This window comes from Sinohyriopsis cumingii, chromosome 7, assembly GCF_028554795.1.
Source record: "Sinohyriopsis cumingii isolate HCF-2022 chromosome 7, ASM2855479v2, whole genome shotgun sequence".
Classification (NCBI taxonomy): domain Eukaryota; kingdom Metazoa; phylum Mollusca; class Bivalvia; order Unionida; family Unionidae; genus Sinohyriopsis; species Sinohyriopsis cumingii.
In genome coordinates, this window is record NC_142967.1 from 64,684,919 (window position 1) to 64,709,816 (window position 24,898).

The window sequence follows — 24,898 nt, forward strand, 5'->3', positions numbered from 1 at the left end:
AATAAAAAGAAACAAGAACTCCAACTTTTACCCTTCTGCTCAGGCATGAGCAAAATAGCCAATGGAAAACAATGTTTCTAACACAACTAGGCATTAGGTTAACTGGAAATCTCTTGGAAATCAACATATTAGGATGTATTCAGAAATAGCCCCCAAAATGTTTTTCCTACTCGCATATCAGGCAAAAATGACAAAAACCTACAGGGGTTAATGAGTTATGGCATGTGATTGCCACCATAAAAAAGAACTGCTATCCAAAAGTCATGTCCAGACATTTTAAAATATTTCACATACATTTAAAATGTACTGTTCTACTTATCACTCAAAAAGATCAATCCACTTTGCAATTTTAGCTGCATGTCTCATACATTCTAACGTATGTCTAAACTTTGCTCTGTTAGGATTATATAAGGGTCTACTATGGTTCAGTATTTTTCTAAAATTTTGTACTGTAATAAAGTGCAGACATAAATAAGATTGGGACAGAGCCAATCCAAATGCTCCTGCTGCTCCACTAGTAATAGTTACATTAAAACATGAATAATGTGTATGTTTACCTGCAATCTTTGACTTGAGGTCGATGTTCTGAAGATAGCGCAGGTATACCAAAACCTTGTTATCTACCTTCTTTGCATTTAAAATACCAAGTCTCACCTCTGCTTCTGTCACTGAAATAATAATAATAATAATAATAATAATAATAATAATACTTTATTTATAAAGGGTAATTCAATTAGGACAATACTGCTTTCCCTTGAGGAAAATGTGCAAAACATTATATACAATATTTACAACATAATAAAAAGTGTCAATGGAGTATGACAGTAATATGTTGTTGTTGTTGTTGTTGTTGTTGTTGGGTTTAACGTCATTTTTCAGCACGCGATTGGCTATACATGGCGGCCAGTATTAATGGTGGAGGAAGAACCCGGGAAAACCCGGGAAAGAACCACCGACCCACGAGAAGCTACTGGCAAGCTTTCTCACATACCCACATTAGCCGAATCCAAGACTCGAACCCACGCAGACAGCGGTGAGATGGCAGTGATCCGTAACGGAGAACGCTTTAGACCACTCGGCAGTAATATGTTAAACACTTAACTAAAACACTTGTTTGTTAATAACAGATTATCATTCTTTTTGATGTTTTGAGGAATACTGGTCCACATGAAAGGACCTGAATATTGCAGACACTTTGTTTATGTTTCCTGAATTTGGCATGGGAAGATAAAAGTTCCCTTCAAAAACAGATCTTAATCCATATTCATATGAGCTTGTTGCAAATAATTATTGAAGATATTGTGGAGTCATTCCTTGAAAAGGCTTTCTTATGACTCTATGGTCTTAAACTAAGTAACAGATCGAAGTGAAACCAACTCAGCAAAATTAACAATTACAAAGTGTAAATTTAAGAGGAACTTAAAGTACTGTGAATTAAATCACAAATAATCCTAAAAGTTCTATCACAAGTCCAAAAATATAGAATGCTCCAAATGAATTCTGGACCGCTCCGGTTGCCTAGTGGTTAGAGCGTCCACCTCAGATGCAGGAGGTCGCAGGTTTAAACCCTGACTGAGTCATATCAAACACTAATGATACTAACAGCTGCCTTGCTTGGTGCTCAGCATTAAAAGGTTAGTGTTAGGACTGGTTGGCTGGTGTCAGGATAATGTGACTGGGTGGGACATCACTCTAATTGTCTGCGGCATGATGCCCCAGTGCTAGACATCACTATAAACTGTCACACTGCAGACATCTTAGCGATATGACTGAATTTTTAAAAAATCTAAATCACACACACACACAAATGAATTCCAATAATCCTGAATGTGCTGATTTACTAATAGTCTTGATGTATAACAATGATATAATCCAGAATGTCTTTGAATGAATTCACAATAATCCCAAATTAGTTTTAGTCCAAAATGTCAATGAGCACTTTGTATTTCCAATGAATAATTTAAACAAATGAATTATCTCAAATTATATCTGAACACAAAAGTAAATGATTCCACAGACTGAACTTAAAATAAGAATGAGTAACTTTGTTTGCCATATCCTGTATATACTAATTGCAGTTGACGTAAGACACAATGGAATGCCAAGAATGAGGGTAATTTCAAATGGAAAAAAAATTCCTTAATTTGTAAACAAGAACAGGCCATGAACTTAAATTTAGAGAAACATCTTTTTTAAAAAAATTATTAAAGTCAGGTAGACACAACCCTCAGCCATGACAATTGTCAGGTAGGCCCAAAACTCTTACCCTCAATCAACGACAAAGGTCAAGCAAATAATATAAATCAAATATACATAACAACCTGTAAACTAAAATGCTATTCTGATAATCCAGGTAAAATTTCAATGTGTTTGGCCTAATTGCACCTGTCATTGTGAAGTTATCAGCATGTTGTTTTGTTTCCATTTTATATGCATATCATACTGGTGACACCAATGTTCATTTTGTTCAAGTCACTGCATAAGTTTGATTGTGCAACATGTATGGAGGATCAAGATGGATGAAGTATAGAATCATCATCAAAAGGGCCAAAATTGTAAGGCTGGATCATTTATAAACAAAAGAGATAACAAAGGTCTGAGAACTAATCCTTGGAGAACACCAGTTTTTACTTTTTGGTTGTGATATTATACTTTCTATGCACACTTGCTTTGTTCTGTGTTGCTGATATAAAGCTAACTACTGGATAGTGTTGTCATGAAACTTCAATTTAACAGTATGGTGAAATGATTAACAGGTTCAGATGCCTTTTAAAATCCTAGTTAACGATTCCAGTTACGTTTCCTTTGTTCATTTCACTCAGTAATTTTAGTTAGAGTTGTTTTACAGAAGTGTGAATGTTTATATCCTGACTGTTCTTTATGTATAAACATATTCTGATTTGAATAATAATATACAGAATTTGCTACATGCTTTTCTATTACTTTAGAAAGGGTGTGTAGTCTGGTCTTCTCTCATATTAGTGTTAATACACTGACCTGATATATAGTAATTACTTATACCTGGTCTCCTAAGATTACACTGTCTGACACAATACTTACATTTGATAAATCAAAATTGTTTGTTATTATTATGACTCTATGGTCTTAAAATAAGTAACAGAAAAAGTGAGAAGCAACAATCTTTCTAAAATTCAACAGATAATTTATTTCCCTAGAATACAAAGTGAAAAAATAAAAAAGGAACTTATGGCATTGTGAATTCAATTACAAATAATTCTATAACGATAGGCACAAGTCCTAATGACACCAATAAACTTTGAATAAACTTATGGGGAAATCAAAATTAAATTCAACAATGAAAGTGTTGATGTGCCTGTAGTGGCCCATGTTGTTGTGGTGATGTACCAACAGACTTTTGCTGGATCACAATAATACAATCCAAGAATTATGCTTATTTAAATATTCACTATAATTTCTCATCTATATTTCCAAGAATGTTATGTTTTGAAGAGAACTTGGTTTAATAATCTGAATAAGTAAATTTCCAATCACAGATTTTATTATACATTAACCTGATTTGCAGTAATAATACTTGGGCTCACAGAATTTACTGTACGTTAATCTGATTTGTAGTATTCATACCTGGTCAAATCACAGAATATACTCTACATTAACCTGATCTGTAGTACTTACACCTGGTCTCCTCCTAGAATTACTTTACATTAACCTGACCTGTAGCACTTATGCCTGGTCTCCTCACAGAACTACTGTACATTAACCTGATTTGTAGCACTAATGACTGGTCTCCTCCTGGAACTAATGTACATTAATCTGATCTGTAGCATTTATGCCTGGTCTCCTCACAGAACTACTGTACATTAACCTGATTTGTAGCACTAATGCCTGGTCTCCTCCTGGAACTAATGTACATTAATCTGATCTGTAGCATTTATGCCTGGTCTCCTCACAGAACTACTGTACATTAACCTGATTTGTAGCACTAATGCCTGGTCTCCTCCTGGAACTAATGTACATTAATCTGATCTGTAGCATTTATGCCTGGTCTCCTCACAGAACTACTGTACATTTAACTAATTTGTAGTACTTATGCCTGGTCTCCTCACATAATTTACTGTACATCAGCCTGATCTGTAGTACTTATACCTCAGGTCTATCCACAGAATTTACTGTACATTAACCTACTTTGTATTATTTTACACCTGGTCTCCTCACAGAATTACTGTACATTACCCTGAGTTGTAGTAATTAAACTGATGTACACAGACCTGATTGGTAGTACTTGTGTCTTTCCTCCTCATTAAGTTTTCTCTCCTGGAAGGCTTTGTCTGCAGAACAATGAAGGATCTCTGTTAATTTGTCATTCACAATCCACCACTCTGCCTGTAAAAAAAACAGTACAACACTCTTCTGTTAAAAAAACAATCCAACACCCTGCCTGTAAAAAAATATAAAAAATTCTGCCTGTAAAATGAACAATCCAACATTCTGCCTGTAAAACAAACAATTCAACATTCTGCCTCTACAAGCAACAACCAACACTACCTGTACAACAAACAATCAAACACTCTGCCTGTAAAACAAACAATTCAACATTTTGCATGTAAAACAAACAATACAACACTCTGTATGTAAAACAAAATCCAACAATCTGTCTGTAAAACAAACAATCCAACACTGTCCATTTACAACAAACAATCCAAACCTCTGCCTGAAAAACAAACAATCCAACACTATGCCTGCAAAACAAACAATCCAACACTCTGCCTGTAAATCAAACAATTCAACACTCTACCTGCAAAACAAACAATCCAACACTGCCTGTACAACAAACAATCCAACACTGCCTGTACAACAAACCATCAACTCAATCGCAATCCAACACTCCGCCTGTAAAAAAAACCTCCAGCACACTGCCTTTAAAACAAACAATTCAGCACTCTTCTTGCAAAGCAAACAAACCAGCTCTGCCTGTAAATCACTCTGCCTGTAAAACAAACATTCCAATGCTCTGACTGTAAACAAACAATCCAACACTCTACCTCAAAATCAAACAATCCAACACTCTGCCTCTAAATCAAACAATCCAACAATCTGCCTCTAAATCAAACAATCGAACATTATGCTTGTACAACAAACAAGCCAACACACTGCCTGCAAAACAAACAATCTAACACTGCCTGTACAACAAACAAGCCAACACACTGCCTGCAAAACAAACAATCTAACACTGCCTGTACAACAAACAAGCCACCACTCTGCCTGTAAAACAAACAATCCAACAATATGCCTGTACAACAAATAATCCAACACTCTGCCTCAAAAGTAAACAATCCACCATTCTGCCTCAAGAACAAACAACCTTTCACTCTGCCTCAAAAATAAACAATGCAACACTCTGTTTGTAAAACAAATAATCAACTCACTCACAACTCACCATGCTGGTTGTAAAATATTCAGTTCACTCACAACCCACCATATTGCCTGTCAAACAAAGAATCAACTCAATCACTACCCACTACACTGCCTGTAAAACATTCAACATTCAAGTAACTAAGTAACTTAATAACTATAACTATATATATATATATATATATATATATATATATATATATATATATATATATATATATATATATATATATATATATAATAATGGGTTTAAAGTGCCACTACATAAGAAAATAAAACAAAAAACAAACAATGCTCATAAACAATAAAATTTCTTGAACAACAAACTTGATTATACTAGATCAAAACCATAAAAAATTTGAAAAATGGATGTAATGGTTGTAAGCAAAAGTCGATCATAAGTCATTATTAAACACTGCAAGCATTAAATGCATTACATATTTCTCAATTCTTTAACGTACTACTATTATTTTATGATACCTTTTATACTTACATTCTGTTTGGCAATCTTCTGACTGGGGTCAGTATCCATATTATGTGAAATAACAGTCGAGATTGGCAAGAGAGCATATTCTGGAGGGTTAGCATTGTTGTCACGGCAATACCACGTATCCAACAGTGACACATCAAGGCCAAGGCTAACAGCTGCATTCCTAAGAATTTTGAATTCCTTGGCCTCAATCTTGGAGACAACAGGTCTGTAACCATACTTGTCACCAAGAAATGACTGAAATTCAGGATGGTTCAAGGTGTACATATGTTTGCATTTTGCTTAATGTGGCATCAACTATCTAACAAAATGACTGAAATTCAGAATGGTTCAAGGTGTACATATGTATGCATTTTGGTTAATGTGTTATCAACTATCTAACAAAATGACTGAAATTCAGAATGATTCAAGGTGTAAATATGTATGCATTTTGGTTAATGTGTTATCAACTATCTAACAAAATGACTGAAATTCAGAATGGTTCAAGGTGTACATATGTATGCATTTTGGTTAATGTGTTATCAACTATCTAACAAAATTACTGAAATTCAGAATGGTTCAAGGTGTAAATATGTATGCGTTTTGGTTAATGTGTTATCAACTATCTAACAAAATTACTGAAATTCAGGATGGTTCAAGGTGTAAGTATGTATGCATTTTGGTTCATGTGGCAGCAACTATCTAACAAAATGACTGAAATTCAGAATGGTTCAAGGTGTACATATGTATGCGTTTTGGTTAATGTGTTAACAACTATCTAACAAAATGACTGAAATTCAAGATGGTTCAAGGTGTAAATATGTATGCATTTTGGTTAATGTGGCATCAACTATCTAACAAAATGAAAAAAGAAGTCTGCAGCAGAAATAAGTCATTTGAAAAAACAGACATACTGGTTTATTTACTTTTTATGAAACCATAAAGAAAACATAGCAATTTGTTTTAAAATTCAGATTCAACTTTTGTTAAAATGGCACAATAACTTTAGACCCAAAATCATAAATTTAAATAAATTTAACAAGTAAACATGAGCATATCTCTCTTTTTAGCCATCAGAAGGTTATGATTATTTTTAGGGATTATAAAATATTCAGTTTACAAGAGTGGAATTTCACTAAACTGTGTACAGCTATGATCAATACACACTTAGGAAGGCATTGGGACACAAAGTATGGGCTGGCAGACTCTCAAAACCAAACCTGAGGTTCTCAATTTCAGAAGAACATAATTTATGCCTTTCTAGCAATTGAGTCCATACATCTGATACTGTAACAATAAAATATTAAATTTCTTGATTATTTTCCAGTCATGGTATATCTGAACAAGAATTCTGCAGAATGCTGTGAAACGCCTGCTTTTTCATGTCATAATCCATCAACCCTACAAAGTCACTAGAACAAGAAAAGTGAGACATTGTGCTCAACTTTTTATCAGTTTTTGCCCATATGTAAGAAATATTACTCAAAATAAAAAGTCTGATCAAGTTACAGAAACTTAGATAAATACAACAACTTAGTGAAATCACTTGAGTGTGAAAAATACACCATAGTGACTTCTTTTACCTGTTATGAGCAGTTACCTCCGAGATGAATCCATCAAGTTTCATGACTGTACATACAACAGTGTCAGAAAATGCAGAAAAATGCCATCAAAAAAGTTATATCTAAAAATATGGTCAACTAAAAAATAATGCTGCCTAGAAACCTGACATTTTAATAATACTTCCTTTTATGTTCATATTAACTCACACAAGGAAAATTAGACATTTAACTCCTTCCGATAACAAGTCTACACAATTACACATGAATAAACAAGTTTCTATAATGAGGAAAGGTACACAATAAGAAACAGTAATGCTATGAAATGGAACATCAGGAGATACTTAATCTAAACATGGTAGTTATATACAGTACCAGAATCTGATGTCACAAAATTCATGTTACATCTCAGTCGATGTTTTCACCCCAACATTTCATAGTAATTATATGTTGCCATATTACTTAATTTTGAAATTACCACATTAGGTTCAATATTTTATTTCCATATGAACTGAGATAGTTCATCATAGATAATGTAAATAAAATTACATTTTCTTTGGTTCAGAAAAAGATATAATGCAAGGCACAATGAGATTACTGGCCTATAATCTTCTCATTTATTATTATTAATTTGTTGGAGATGTAGCAGAATGCCATTTTGTAGGAGATGTAACAGGATGTATATTTGTCTTGTCACTAAAAACTATGAAACACACTACAGGATTCCACTTGAATAATCATCAAATTGAATGATTTATCTAGAATAAACTGTTTTGCATCCTTAATTTGAATTTTATTGGGTTCATTAATTTCATTAATTACAATTTTCATGTCCTTTCTTATGGATAATAGAAGGATTTTTTTCTTCACATTTTATGTTTTTGGAATCTAATACAGGTAATTTAAGCTGAGTCATTTTTTTATCTATTTTTTACATTCATATTGGCAACTTATTACCATTCACATGGTTTATTTTGTAGAAGAAATGTGATCTCAAACCACATTACACTTTATCTTCCATAGACTGGGGCAGTAGTGTACATGTTACATCTTGGCTATATAATACGACCTTAACAGCATGTTGTTACTCACATAAATTGCATTTGACAATACTCTTTTCTTTCCTACAAGAGTTATTGTTATTAAATCATCGTTAATTTGATATCAGAAAATGTTATTTACACCCAAAATCTAATGAATACATAACAAATGACATGAAAGGAAACTAGTTATCCACTTAACAGAGGATGGAAATCTCAAGTTCTTGAAAATCAGTTAAAACACTTGAACTGTGTCTGCATGAATTTAAAGCAAAATACCATTTACATTAAAATCATTTACCAATCTATACCTGTTAATACGACCATCCATCTTTATTTAGCAAAGGTTCTGTACACAAATGGTTGTTTACACAGATGCAAATATGCAGTGAAAATAGGCACAATTCCCTTACATCTGCTATAATCAACAACCAACAGAAACATATGCTCTGTGTTGACATTGGGCAGCACATAGATGTAATAAATACTGCTTGCTAATTGTCCAGTTGCTGCCAGTAGGTCATAAGAGTCTGACAAAAAAACTGGTTTATAAAATTAGAAAAAATGACACTCTTTCTATCATTTTACAATATGCGTCGTGAATTACTAGTGGGTCAACAAATGTGCTTTCCTCACAAAGTTAGGAAGTGATGAGATTGGCATACAATTTTTTGGAGTTTGTGATACAATACTTATGACAGCAATGCTATTTTCCAGGCATGTTGAAAATAATTTGATAATTTATTATTTATTTCATTCTAATGATCTCTGCATGATACTGAATTTTTTTGTATAGTTATGCTTCCAGGGTCTAGTAATCTGAATGTTAATAAGCATTAACTTTTTCCAGAAATTCTTCCATGTTTTACAGACATAACACTTATTTTATGGCATCAGAATCTGTGCCATATGGTGAACAGTGAACAGATGTCCATATATGGCAAATAGTACCCTTTGTCTTAGATGGTGATTAAAACAAATACATAACTAACTAGAATAAGATGCCATTTAAATAATGGATAAAAATTATTTTGAGGCCCTCTTTGCCTTCTAGAGTTAAAAATTTAAATAAATATCTTTTTTCTGTGGTAAGATATCCCTATCACAGTCCCACAGGGTGAAAACTAGAATATAACTAAGGTATTCCAATCATTATAAGAAGCAGGAATGCCAAACCAAGGGACAGACATTTAAATGTGACATGATAAATGCATGTATATAGCTTTTCTACCCTCTAGTGTTAGATAATGACCAATCCTTTACAGTACTTTTTTTTGCTTACTGGAGGCTTTCTAGCAGATTCCTATTGTTAAGCTCTGGAATTTATCTGCATTATCCATCATCTGGTTACTAAAAACCATTTCATTAAATATATACTTTTAATTTCAAAAGCTGAACAAAGAATTTCAAGATTCTCATGTAAGTCAAAGTATTATCATCCTCATGAGAACAGAGTGCAGTTTTCTTGTTATAAATAAAAGATGTAATTAATAAATATGTGAAATATAGTTGGAACAAGTATACAATCCTGTGGAACACCCTTGGTGATATTTAAATATTCATCATTGTAACTACCTTTCTCAACGCATACCACTAAATCTAAATGATGAAAAAATGTCATAATTGTCTTGAGTATAGTATAATATAGAATATCCACTGACAGTTTCAGAAAAATACTTTATATTAATGTATTATGATTTTTATGACATCTCACATCTTAAGAAATGATACCTTAGTCTTGCATATGATTTATAGGCAAAACAAAAGATACCATTTTAAAAAAATTGTATTATTTTCCAGTGATGTTTAATACTCACAACAAAGTTTGGGCCAACTGAGATTTTCTGGCATTTGATAACTTCCTTCAGAACGGTTTCCACGGTAGAATGATCATCCTGTGCTTCATCACGCACACCCCACCTCAGGTCCACCGCCTAAAAGTATGCCCGCTCTTGGTTTTACATAGCATTGAACTGTGCATTACATAGATTAGTGGTTATGTGGAAAATTATAAACCTAACAAGATGCTACAATTCAGAAAACAATCATATATACGTACAGAGGATCTTACACTAAGACTCATTTCAAATGAATTAGTTTCTGTCCTATATTTTGTGGTCAGCAAAAGATTTAACAAAAGTTTCAAACATTTGATATAAAGTAAGCCCCATCATAGAACTCTATTTAGCATAAGATGGAATATACCAGTACTACTTTCATTCTGTAGAACTACAAAGAAAGTGTGGTGATATGACTTTGAAGTACATTTGGAATGCCTTGGACATTATTTCTTTACCTTAAATGATATGACTTCATTGATGACATCATGAAGTCTTTTATATGTGTGCAATGACAAAAATATGATATGGGTTTACCAACCAAAATGACAGCAAACAATTGATAACAAGAATGGTTGCTAAAGCAAACAGACTGGTTCTATTACTCAGAGGTCTGCCTTGTCTCACCAGTACATTTATGATTCTTAACAAGTTAGGTCTGAATTTTTGTTTAATAGATCTGTATGTCTTTCTATCTGACTGTAGCAATGGCAATCTCTAACTGATTCTGTTTTTTAAGTTGCATTCTAAAGGTATATCCGTTTATTTTCCATACTATTAGTGGTTCCCATGTTATCTCAAGTAAGCTTAAGTCTGCTCACGGATATCTGGCAGTCTTGTTTCAAGGGTTGATACAGCCTTGTCCTCTTTAGACAGATTGAGTATGTTGTAGATAAATGGAGTATATTCATATTATATTGTAATACAACCTTTATATTAGTATCACGAGTGTGGAGAACTCAAAATACAGCAAGGACTAAGCATTCTTATCACTGGTTTACATTGCTATGACTGAATTGTTCAGGATTCATGTATTTAGTATATGCAAATAATAGGGTGTTTCTTCTACTGAATAAAAAAACAACATTAAAAAAACACTGAGCAAAAATTTACTTTTATTGTTTCTTAAACTGGAGTGTTAGGCAGGTGGGATTGTCATACCTGCTACATTTCAACATAGTTTTGGGGACTCATAATATGTGTTTTGTGGTCTCAAGGGAGATTAGTTTGTGAGACCCCAAAAAGGAACATTACATCATACAAATGATAAGAAATTATCTTCTCATGTAAGCCAATAGAAATGACACAAATTCAAATTTGAATAATTTATAATAAAATGGTTTCTTTAATCCTGACAATGTCAGGGTCTATTCTAGAAATGAACCTTTAGGAGCGCCCCACCCTCAGACACATGCACACACACATACACACACCAATTTACACCATGTAAAGGGTAGACTTTTTTCTACTGGAGATATTCATCACAAAGAAATAAAGGTAGGACTGGCAAATATGATTTTGCCTACTGTACAATGTATGAGACATGGATCCTGCAATCTCATATCCTAGAATAGATCGTGTCCCTGGCATCCAGATAAGGAGTGTTCTTTTGAAATAATGTGCATTGTGATATTGATCTTTTACTATCTGAAGTGTATTTTTCTTTCTCAAAATAAAATCTAAAGTCTATCCAGCAAGTCAAAATTTCATTCATGCATCTACATCAACCTGCACCAAAGAAGCAAATCTTGGAAAGGAATGACTGATGGAATGACAGAAGGAAATTTAAAATTATACTAATATACTATGAGGCTTCAGTAACAATCAGTAAGCCCTTGATTTTTTTTAAATCCCCATTATACTATGATTCATAAGAGCAAAACAAGACATGTGAGGCAACCTTATACTGAATTATGGGGCAACCATGGCTGCCATTAAGGTGATATGCTGTATACAACCTTATGATGAATTATGTGGCAAGCAAGGCTGCCATATAGGCGATATACTGTATACAACCTTATGATGAATTATGTGGCAAGAAAAGCTGACATTAAGGAGATATACTGTACACATCCTTATAATGAGTTATGTGGCAAGCAAGACTGACATTAAGGAGGTATACTGCGAACAACCTCATGTTGAATTATGTTGCAAGCAAGGCTGGCATTAAGGAGGTATAATGCAAACAACCTTATGCTGCGTTATGTGGCCATCATGGCTGAAATTATGGAGGTACACTATACACATCCTTACGCTGAGTTATGTGGCAAGCAAGGTTGTCATTAAGGAGGTATACTATACACATCCTGATGCTGAGTTATGTGGCAAGCAAGGTTGTCATTAAGGAGGTATACTATACACATCCTGATGCTGAGTTATGTGGCAAGCAAGGTTCTCATTAAGGAGGTATACTATACATATCCTGATGCTGAGTTATGTGGCAAGCAAGGTTCTCATTAAGGAGGTATACTATACATATCCTGATGCTGAGTTATGTGGCAAGCAAGGTTGTCATTAAGGAGGAATACTATACATATCCTGATGCTGAGTTATGCAGCAAGCAAGGTTCTCATTAAGGAGGTATACTATACATATCCTGATGCTGAGTTATGTGGCAAGCAAGGTTGTCATTAAGGAGGTATACTATACATATCCTGATGCTGAGTTATGTGGCAAGCAAGGTTCTCATTAAGGAGGTATACTATACATATCCTGATGCTGAGTTATGCGGCAAGAAAGGCTGTCATTAAGGAGGTATATTATACACAGCTTGATGCTGAGTTATGTGGCAAGCAAGGTTGTCATTAAGGAGGTATACTATACATATCCTGATGCTGATTTATGCAGCAAGCAAGGTTGTCATTAAGGAGGTATATTATACACATCTTGATGCTGAGTTACGTGGCAAGCAAGGTTGTCATTAAGGAGGTATACTATACATATCCTGATGCTGAGTGTGGCAAGCAAGGTTGTCATTAAGGAGGTATACTGTACACATCCTTATTCTGAGTTATGTGGCAAGTATGGCTCTCATAAAAAATATATACTGTACACAGCAAAATACTGTACTCAATATAGTTAAATGAAAAGGTGGTAATAAGTTTAGTAAAGAGGATTTACTCTAAGGTATTATTGATCTTTCTTTAATGTAATGATCTTATACCAACTAATGGACTCCCATTTTTTCATCTGGATCCATAATTTTTCTATCAGATGCCCCAAATTTCAGGAGAATGAATGTCATGCATACAAAGATATCTGGGGCTTTATATAACATGAATTATAGTACAATAAATCTCTTAACTACCTCAAAATCCAACCCTGCCTCCTGACAAAAGGTCCTAAGTCGAGGAATGGAGTTCTTCATCAGGAAATTTCTTTCTACAGTAGTGTCTGTAATAAAAAAAAATGTATAGTTACCTACATAACTTTATATGAATTTTAGTTTTAGAAACTGACTTTGTGCATTTTTATTAGAGAACTTGAATTTTGATCCAACACAGCTGGCCAGGGTTCTCAACAGATTTAAACTTAAGAATCATTTGACCACTGACATCAACATCTCCAGAGTCAAAATGAAAATCTCGAGTTAAACTGAAATCTCAAGATACATTTGTTTTTTAGTCATGAACTCATTATTCATGAATCAAAGTGATATTTAAGTATTCTTGTCTCGTGCTGAATAAAGAAAAACACTAGTACAGTAGTTTATAACAAACATACAGTGAGACAGACACAGTCATTACTGATTTGTAATTATTTCTCTTTCTAATTATAACTGACTGGCAGGTCATTTTGAGACTGAGACAGAAAAGACAATATACTTCACTGAGCCATTATGATATAACAGTTCACAAATATATCAGTATAAAACCAAATTATTTCATCTCATTAATCAGTCTGAAATAATTCCAAACCATCAAATAAACCACTGAGCATAATGTCTGGTAAATTCTAACATAATAAAACATGAATTAAAACACCCAAATTTTGTAAACATTTCATAGAGTGAAGCAAATTAATCACCAATAAAACACAATTTAAGTTTGTCCACTTACTTAGGACAACTGGATTCACAAGGTGCCATATTTTCCACAGTTTTGCCAAACTGATTCCTTCTTGATATAACTATCCTAAAAGTCAAAGATTATCTTAAAACAATTTACTGGAAACCTTAATTAAATTATGCACACCTAAGTGTGGTATCAGTAGTCTATTATTTCTGCCCAATTCATATTGATTTTACATAAGGGCTATAATAATTGGTAGATACAGTGTAAATATTAGTCTAGCAAATGTTAATAACTGGCTTATAGAGTAAATTTGTTAGGGACAGTGCATATTCAGTAGAAAATTACCAGGAGATCTGTCAAGGGCAACTAAGGCTTATTATCTGATCCAGATCAACTTATGGGCAAAAATAATGCAGGTTGGAACTTTCATGCTTCCAAAATGGGTCAAATTGAAATTCAAAGTATCAAAACATGAGGGTACATGTCTATTGAGAACCCTGTAGTCCAATAAAATTCTGAGGAGAGAGATGATACTGACCAGCAGATAAATTTGCTAAAATACCTGATGTTCATCCACTCTTACCAGATACAGAATTCTTCTTAAGTAATGGTAATTTAGGTAACTCAATCAAAGTGGATGCAAGAGGTTGGTCAGAATAGTACACAGTATGGTAAGTGATTTGGTGAAGATTTTTTTCTGGCAGCAAAGGCATAAATATAAAAGGTGTTTGAAGAGTATAGGACAAATGCAACAACAAAACTGAACATTAATCTAAAATGTTTTAATTTGGTTCTTTGTGTGTGAAAACATTGTTATTTATTGGCTATTTGGAGCAGTTTCCGAATCTCCTGGACTATGGAAATTCGATAGGTGGCAACCTGATTATTCTTGGGGATTTCAACTTTCACTTTGACTGTCCCAGAAACTCAAATACATCAAAACTCGTAGATTCCATTAATGTTTTCAACCTCAAACAGTTAGTTAACCAACCCACCCATAAACATGGTCACCTTTTAGACTGGATTCTTCATAGACCTGATGATAACATTCTACGGTCCTCCCTGGTATCCCATGACCTTGCATCAGATCACCTCTGCATTATATGCCATCTTGACGTATCAGTCCTTAACCCTCCACCTTTATCTGCTACTAAGAGAAACCTTCGTATGATAAATAGAACCAAACTAATGCATGACATCCAAGCTAACCTAACAACTTGCTTACCTCCTACCGCAGAACAACTCGATAACTGTCTGCATTCATTACTTGACAAACATGCCCCAGCTACCAAGTGCAGAGTATCAATTCAAAAGTGTTCTCCATGGTATAGCAGTGTTAGGGACCAGCTTTGAACTGCTAAAAGAGACTGCCGTAAAGCTGAGAGGCTCTGGCTTTCCACCAGACTCACTATTCATAAGCAAATCTATGAAGTTGCTAAGAAGAATGTCACAAATATACTCCATGCAGTGAAATCAGCCCACTACACTACTAAGATCATGGAAAGTTCCAGCTCCAAAGAGCTCTTCGAGATTACTAACAAGCTAATGTCAAGGAACAAATCAACACCACTTCCAAATACCTTCTCTCCAGTCGACCTTCCGGACATGTTTGCAAATTTCTTCCGTGACAAAGTACAAACCATTAAAAATAAGCTTGATACCACAATTTCAATTGTCTCGTCTTCACCATACAGTTGGGATACAGAATTTGAGCGGCAACCATTAGCAGCATTTGAATCTGTCTCTATGGATTTCGTACGTACAATCGTGATGAACAGTGCACCAAAGTCATGTGAACTTGATCCAATTCCAACATCACTGCTGCTTGAGTGCTTAGATCCAGTATTGCCTTCACTAACTGATGTTATTAATACCTCTCTCTCATCGGGGTAATTCCCATCATTTTTTAAATCTGCCACTGTAAAGACTCTGCTGAAGAAACCAACACTAGACCATAACGATTTAAAGAACTACCGCCCAGTTTCTAATCTCCCATTCATATCAAAAGTCTTAGAAAAGGTTGTTCTATCCCAGCTTGTATCTCATCTACGTTCAAACAGTCTTTTCAGCAATGTACAATCTGCATATCGCCCTTGCCACAGTACTGAAACTACTCTTCTAAAAGTAGTTAATGACATTCTTTCTGCGTTGGATAGCGGAAATATTACAGGCATCACCCTCCTTGATTTGTCTGCAGCATTTGACACAATAGACCATGATATATTACTTTACCATCTCCAACATGTATTTGGCATTCACAATACAGCCTTACTGTGGTTCAAGACCTACTTGGTCAACAGGACACAAATTGTATCTGCAAATGGAATACACTCCAGCCCAGTCAATCTATGTTGTGGTGTTCCACAGGGGTCTGTTCTTGGACCTGTTCTCTTCATTCTGTACACTCACTCGCTCTCAAGTGTCATAGATCATCATCCAGTATCTCACCAATTGTACGCTGATGACACCCAAATATACAAATCTAGCCACCCAACTGAAGTTGATGCTACCATCCAAGGTGTAGAGAGGTGCATTTCTGATGCGAAATCATGGATGACTTGTAACAAGCTGCAGATAAATGATGATAAAACTGAGGCCATTCTGATCACAACACAAAGACTTTCTCATTCACATCCTTTACCTCAAACAATAAATATCAGCAACGCCAACATTAAATTCACACAATCAGTACGAAACCTAGGTGTTGCTCTCACATTGTACCAACATGTCATGAACATATGCAAGGCTGCATATCTTGAGCTGAGACACATCAGCTCAATTTGCAAATATCTTTCAGTTGATGCCACTAAAACACTTGTGTGTTCATTAGTACTTTCAAGACTGGACTATTGTAACTCAATTCTGTCTGGTTCATCTCAATATCTACTCCAGAAACTTCAAAAAGTTCAAAACACAGCTGCTCGGATCATACTTTGAGTACCATGATCAGAGCACACCTCCCCGCTGCTCTGTACCCTACACTGGCTATCCATTCAATCCAGAATCAAACACAAAATTTGTTCTCTGTGCTACATTTCACTGTCGGATTCCAGTCCAACATACCTATCTGACCTCACCCATGTGTACACACCAGCAAGAAACTTACGCTCCTCTTCTGACAATCATATACTCATTATTCCCACTATGAAAACAAAGTCATATGGATGGCGTTCTTTTTTATACCAGGGCCCAGCAACGTGGAATAAATTGCCCACTGAACTTAGACACAAAGACACAGGGATCACATTCAAGAGGGCTCTCAAAACTCACTTATTTCAACTGCAAGAACAAACTTAAAGACCTAATAATGTTTCCTCCCTGAAATATTCTCAGCATGTTTTTTATTTTTTAATGTTTTTCTGATTTCACGTTGTTTGTTTTTGTAATAATATTATTATGTTTCTTATCTTACAGGTGTTGTCTAATGTTGTAAAGCGCTTAGAGCTTTTAAAGATTAGGTGCTATACAAAGTCCTGATTATTATTATTATTATTATTATTAATGACAGAAAGCATATTATGGTTAGTGTCACGTATATCTGATTTAATTCATATTTATTTTAATTGTTTGTCAGTTTTTAATTTTTTATTATATTACATGTATATGCTATTTTAATGTAAATTTATTCACTGAAGATGATCTTTTTCCAGAAAATCAGTTGATCTGAATAATTCTTTCGTAAACACCAGGTGTTGACCTAGATCCTGACCTTGATTCAAAATTAGTAGCAACCATTTAAATAAGTTCTATTTTTATTTTAAAATGATTGCTTGTTGTCGAGGTCATGATTTAAGATGTAAACAATTTTATATTTTTTATTCTCGGAGTAAAATCATTGGTCTAATCAAGGCCATATTCTGTAGACATGATTTTTTTATATGTAAACACGGTCACGTGACCCTGAGTTTTGCAATTCCAGTTTTTCCATTACTGTGCATCTGTTAGTTTTAATAGAGATGTGTAGACTCGGAGAGAGATTTCTCAGTTTTGGGCTTTTTAAAATGATGTCAAGTTATTTTGTTGTAGCCAGATTTTGAGTTATAATTTTCTTCAGATCAGTTGGATTTCAAAAGGATTAATTCTTTTTTCTCTGGAAATATTTTGAGGAGTGCTCACACAGAAATTTTGGAAAGACATTGTTTACAAATTTAATTTGATTTCCAACACCAGAGTGTAATTATTTGTATTTCTACATGGAAATGTAGACTTCAACACTACAGATTATAGCATACGTCATCGTCTTCCATCTTGGATTCTTCATCGAGATTCGAACGTGAAATCAGCTGAACATTTTGTTATTATGACTACTAAAATTGTATTCTCAGATTATTTTTGGATCCTTTTTGGATTTGATTCTATAAAACTGTAAGTTCATATTTTTTTCATTTTTACAGAATTTTTACAGGGAAATAAATTATTGTATTTTTTAAAACTTGTTGTTTTCACTCTTTTTTGTGTTACTGATATTTCGAACCTAAACAAGTGACATAAGAGTTGGCGATTCTTCTTTGAAGCCAATGTTGCATTAAAATTAGCTATCACCTCTATGACATATGAATTTAAATATTAGGTCTAGCACAACTGGATTCTGATGAAACCATTTTTCTTAAGCCGCAATTTCCCAAACAGCAAAACCATAAAACTATTGCAAACAAAAAAATATGGAAGATAACGGAACTATTTCTTAAAAAATAACTGCTGGACTTAAAAATCAACCGTTATTGAAAACTTTTGGGAGGAAAATGTAACTGCTAATATTGAAAATATTTCTTCACTGTTTTGTTTATTTCACTTCTATCATACACAAAAATTGTTAATTTAATGGAAGCACTTACAGTACAAGTCACATGGATCATGTAGGCATTCAACACCACCTATTTCAGAAATGGGTGCCATTATTTTAATTTGATTCCACATACCTTTAAGTGGCATGTATTCACTTCGTTTGGATTTGTATACATCTATATTCCTTTGGAAGATCATTATTTAGATGACCCGAGAGGTGCAAACGGCAAAATCAACGTTAAAGTACATTTACAATATTGGACAAAATGAACCTAAAGATGTGATCCAGTACAATCCAGATCGGATGTTGAGCGCCATAATTTCACAATGGAAGCTACACATATTTTTAAACAAACTTTTACTACCCTTAACTGTGACGTTTTCACTTGATTTGCTCTTAATCTGACCAAAGTTTAGCACATGGACACCATTCTTAAAGTCCATATTGATAAATAATTTTTGTCTGGAAGTTTCTTGGTGACAGTTAAGGTTCAGAGCATTCAATAATCATGATTTAATAGATGTTGGTTAAAGAAAATTAGTGCAAAATTTTAAAAGAAGATTTTATATTTAATTTAAAATGAGTAAATGCGCATACCTATGTAACTTGTACTATAGTTAAAGCATCTTAGCCTACTTAACATTAAATTTATTGACTCATATATTGAATAAGCTAATACTATATGTTTTGCTTCAAGTTTCTTTGTAAAAATTAATTAAATCCTAACTGTTCCAAACCAAGACATACAAGGCTCTAAAAACACAAGGAAGAAATAGGCTATATATGACGGTCAGTATACATGGTGGAGGAAGAACCCGGGAAAACCCGGGAAAGAACCACCAACCCACAAGAAGCTACTGACAAACTTTCTCAGATATCCACATTGGCCAATTCCGAGACTTGAACCCAAGCAGACAGAGGTGAGATGGCAGTGATCCGTAATGGTAAGTGCTTTAGACCACTCAGCCAATCAGGGCCCCAACTGAGTTACGAAAAACATAATTTGTTACATGTTTAGGCTCAAATAAACAGTTACACAAGAAAGAGGGAAAATAACAAGCTTTGAAAAATATAATAATTTATTTATTTCCCTCGAAAATTACTGTAAAAATGAAAAAATATGAACTTATGGTTTTAAGAATCAAATCCAAAAATAATCCAAGAATAATCCATGAATAAAATTTTAGAAGTCCTAATATTTAAATGTTCTAATGATTTCAAGTTTTACTCCCGACGAAGAATCCAAGATGGAAGGAGATGACATACGCTGTATTCTGTATAGTGTGGTTGTCTACAGTTCCTTGTAACACACACTAAATAATCCTCTGGTTTTGGAAATCCAAATAAAATTTTAAGAAATGTCTTTGTCCAAGAATTCTGTATGAGCACATATTCCAGGAAAAAAGAATTAATCCTTTTGAATCCAAATAATCTGCAGAAAAATTAACATATATCTCGAAAACTGGCTTCAACAGAAGGAAACGACTTGACATCAAATGTTTTAAGCCCAAACTGAGTACATTCGCTCTAAGCATCACTTATTAAAACTAACTAATGCACAATTTCGGAAATGGATGAATTGTGAAATAGAGGATACCGTGATCATGTTTACATATAAAAAATCATGTAGCCCCAGATTGACCATGGTAAAAACCGATCATTTTCTCTGAGAAAAAAAGTTGTTTACTTCACTAAAACTACATTGTATTTACAAGCCTAGGGTCTCGTATTCAATACAGTCTCAATCTTACACTTTTTATTCTCACAATAAAAAAAAATTAAAAAAGAACTTGTTCACGTGGCTGTTACTAATTTTTCATTAAGGTTGGGAACTAGGTCAGCCTTATGTATTTATTAAAATGAACAGTCAAGTTCCTAATAAACAGAACTTCATTATTTTGACATATAATCAAATAAAAAAAAATTGAAAGATTTTATAACTTACAAACAATTAAATCAGATACAAAAATTAATCAAATATACATAAAAAAACTTCTTTCCTAAAACAGGCTTTATAGCCATTTCTTAATGTTTGCTATATATTTATGCAATAATGCTGCATTTTATATAGTTTTCAACAAGTTAATGCCCAAGAGTAAAATTCTTGTGGAAAAACTGTCTCCATTTTGTACTTTTTATTAGCTTATAGCAATGTATGTAATAATTTCTGATTTCCACGTAGTGTCCCGGGTTATAATCATTATTCAGCGTGATGTTTTCTGCAAAAATTCTTCTTTTTAGGCTTCAAATAATGAGCACTTTGTGTCACAAATGTTTTACACAATCTGCAAGGCTATTGTGTCCTATTACTGAGCCAGTCTCAGAGCTCAAGTAAACTCGAAAACTAAAACTACTGATTTATCTATGCAAACCTCTCTCTGCCTATTTATTTGATTTACATTTATCCATAGATTATTTGATGATCACCTCCGAAGAAATGCTGACTTGACGTTTCTCCACTCAAAGGAGATTTGGGAAATTGTTTTATAGCCCAGTCAAAACAATGTATTAGATAATCTATTACCTCATTTTTGCACTCAGTATTCTTCACCTATTAAATCAAAGTTCAACTGATGTATAATGGCAGCTATCTGAACTATGTTTACTGCAATATGCACCTCACATTATTATAAAAGTGCGTGAAGAAATGTAGAACTATTAAATAAATGTATACAAAACCGCTCACTTAATACATAGTTTATACACTGAAGAAAGAAAAAAATGTTTCGGTCATTTTTGAAACACTTTCTTACAAAACACTGCTGAAGTTTAAACTATGTTTGGGAATTATCACATTAACGTGTAGCAGCTTCATGAAAAAGATTAATTTAAATCTACAATATGCATTTCAGTAGCAGACATCACAAGGGACACAACTTTCGTAATTTAGTTGACAGGTAGAACAGTCAATAACAGTTGGTTTTGAACTTGAGTACTGTACCTGTGAATGTGGAGCTGATAAAGACTCTAACTGACCGGCACTCTTTATCCGGCAAGTTATCAATGCAACCCTCCAAAACACGCCGGTATCTCCTTTCGAGTGATGACAATGCCATGACTCTTCTTTTTTTTTTTTTTTGTTACTTTTACTCACTTCTTCGTTCTTTTACTGACCGTTGTTAAGCTCATCTAAGCGTCCAAATGACATTGATTAAACCCTAGCAACTGTATCAACAAAACGCCTTGTTTTAACCGTAAACCCGGAACCCGGGATACCCGGATGGTTTGTGAGGGGTACCCGGTTGTTCTGCGAAGGGTTGATACTGAAATAAGTTACAAGTTATTGAGAGTGTTGAACTTCTTTTTTGAAAGTAAAGAATCTTTATAAACTTAGCTAATTGGTTCTTCTGTCCAGAAATGATTTCTAAGCTAGTATTAATAAATCCATTCATTTCTTCATTCATCCATGCAACTCTCAATGGTCAATAGTGTCTTCAAAGAACAAATCTGTTCATAGAAAACTACGTCAATGTTTGTCCCAACTTTTCCAGCAAAATAGCTTCGTCAAGAACATAGTTAGTCATGGAAATCTAAAGTTACCCAAATCAATTTGGAAAGTTGAAATGTCCATTCCAAATGCCAAAAGGAATATAAAATTGCAATCACATTTAACTTTACACTCCCGAGTGATGTAAGGTAACTCGCTTGCATCATTGGATTGAGAGCAAGACACAACAAATTGCATATGTAAATATTTAAAATGTGGAAAATATAAATAGTAATATTGAAACTTGTTCAATCTAATGAGAATATATATATATATATATATATATATATATATATATATATATATATATATATATATATATATATATATATATATATTGTTGCATACATCAACAATGTACTTTGGGATTTTTTTCTGTTTTACAAAATCAAAATATGTAACTGTAACACCTTCTCCAATTTAGTATAGAAGTACACTCAATCGTAAGCCTTAATCTAATTAGCTTTGTAATACCACTTCACAGTAAAGGTAGTCAGATATTCCACAGTGGATTAGAACTGATACACACCAACTGCTAGTTTATGTTATACATGTCTTGTATTTAATAAATAGTGTAGAACGCCTTCTGTAGTTATTCTTCAATAACAAATAGCATTACATGGTGGCAGCGGTAAAAGCACAGGATTAAAATTATCAGAGCTGAAAATGGCTTCATCTCAATTTACAAATCAGGACAAATTTGACTTTTCGAGACCTGAAACTTGGGAAAAGTGGTTTGGGCGCTTTGAATACTTTAGTCAAGCGTCTGGACTTAATGAAAAAGAGGAAGAAATTCAAGTAAATACCTTGATTTGTTCCATGGGAAGTGAGGCTGATGACATTTTGTCTTCGTTCATCCTGAGAGAGGAAGATCAAAAGAAGTGGAAGCCCGTGACAGACAGATTCGTGCGATATTTCATTCCAAAGAGGAATGTAACTTTTGAAAAGGCAAAATTTTATCAAAGAAAACAAGAAGAGAGAGAAACAGTGGACAGTTTTGTTACAGCTATCTATGTGTTACCAGATAATTGTAATTTCGGGGCACTACATGATGAAATGATCAGAGATCGTCTTAGAGGTGGACTGCGAGATTCAAAACTGTCAGAACAAAAATTGCAGTTAGATGCAAATCTAACTCTAAAGTCTGCCGTTTGTCAAGCTCGACAAAATGAGGATGTGAAAAGCAACAATCAAATATACGAGCAACTGGAGAATGAATGACTTAAATGAATGTAGTAAAATCGTCTTCACTGAAATATGGGAAACAGAAACATAAAATCTCAAAAGTTCAACAGAATAGTGTCAACAGGAGAGGATGCATGAGATGTGGAAAGAAATTTAATCATTCTCGAGACCAATGTCCGGCAAGAGAACCAGAATATTACAAGTCTAAGAAAAGTGGAAACTACAAAATGTTGTCTGTCGGAATCAGCCGTTCGTATAATATAATAGAGAGCGGAGCCTGGATTACTAGGGACAGTTAGCTCAAAGAAGGGTCAGCCGTGGATAACGCGTGTGAGATTAAGAACGCCGATAAGGGATTTACGAAAAATTGGAGATCAAAACCTATCCAAGTCCGATCGAAAACTGTATGGACCGGGAAACTCTAAATTTAAAGTGCTGTGAAATTTACCTGTTGACTGGAATCGATCAATGCGTTCAGTAAACAATACATTTGTTGTAAAGGGACTAAATCAGGCTCTCTTTTGCAGGCCCGCGATTCAGGCTCTCTCAAGATTATTGAACAGGTAAATATATCCTCAGTAAATACCTCAGATAAAAACTTACAAAATGCAAGCAAAATTCACGATAAATCCATAAATTTAGATACGGATTATTGCGAGAAAATCCCAAATTTGTTTAAAGGTCTAGGGAAAACAAAATGGTTCTATAACATAACTCTAAACAAAAACGCTAATCTTATGCCTTATCTACCACACGAAAGATTACTTTCCCTTTACTGAACAAAGTTCAAGAAGAGTTGGATTGAATGGAAAAAAGGGGTGTTATTTCGAAAGGAAATGAGCCCACTGAGTGGTGCGCAGCAATGGTTGTTGTTCCGAAACCAAAAGGTTGGGTAATAATTTGCGTGGATCTAACTAAACTAAATAAATCAGTTAAAAGAGAGAACCACCCACTACCATAAATTGAAGAATCCCTTGCAAAACTAACAGGTGCAAAGTTTTTCACCAAACTTGATGCAAACTTAGGCTTTTGGCAGATAAACCTGTCAGAATATTCACGCCACCTTACAACTTTCACTACTCCTTTTGGTAGGCTATATTTTAATCGCCTTCCATTCGGAATCAGTTCCG

The 24,898-nt window shown here is 34.0% G+C and overlaps 1 protein-coding gene across 1 annotated transcript in view; it reads right to left on the bottom strand.

Moving 5' to 3' along the window:
* The window catches only part of LOC149795405 (uncharacterized), a 97,294-nt gene extending 74,990 nt beyond the window's left edge, over positions 1–22,304 (bottom strand). The window contains exons 1-6 of the mRNA XM_089965183.1: positions 22,038–22,304; positions 13,605–13,690; positions 10,277–10,393; positions 5,885–6,118; positions 4,248–4,362; positions 558–668 (exon numbers count right to left, since the gene is read on the bottom strand). Of these exons, the coding sequence (XP_089821309.1) occupies positions 558–668; positions 4,248–4,362; positions 5,885–6,118; positions 10,277–10,393; positions 13,605–13,690; positions 22,038–22,152 (778 nt within the window). The 5' untranslated portion in view covers positions 22,153–22,304. The remainder of the gene's footprint in view (positions 1–557; positions 669–4,247; positions 4,363–5,884; positions 6,119–10,276; positions 10,394–13,604; positions 13,691–22,037) is intronic.
* Between the last annotated feature and the right edge of the window lie 2,594 nt (positions 22,305–24,898).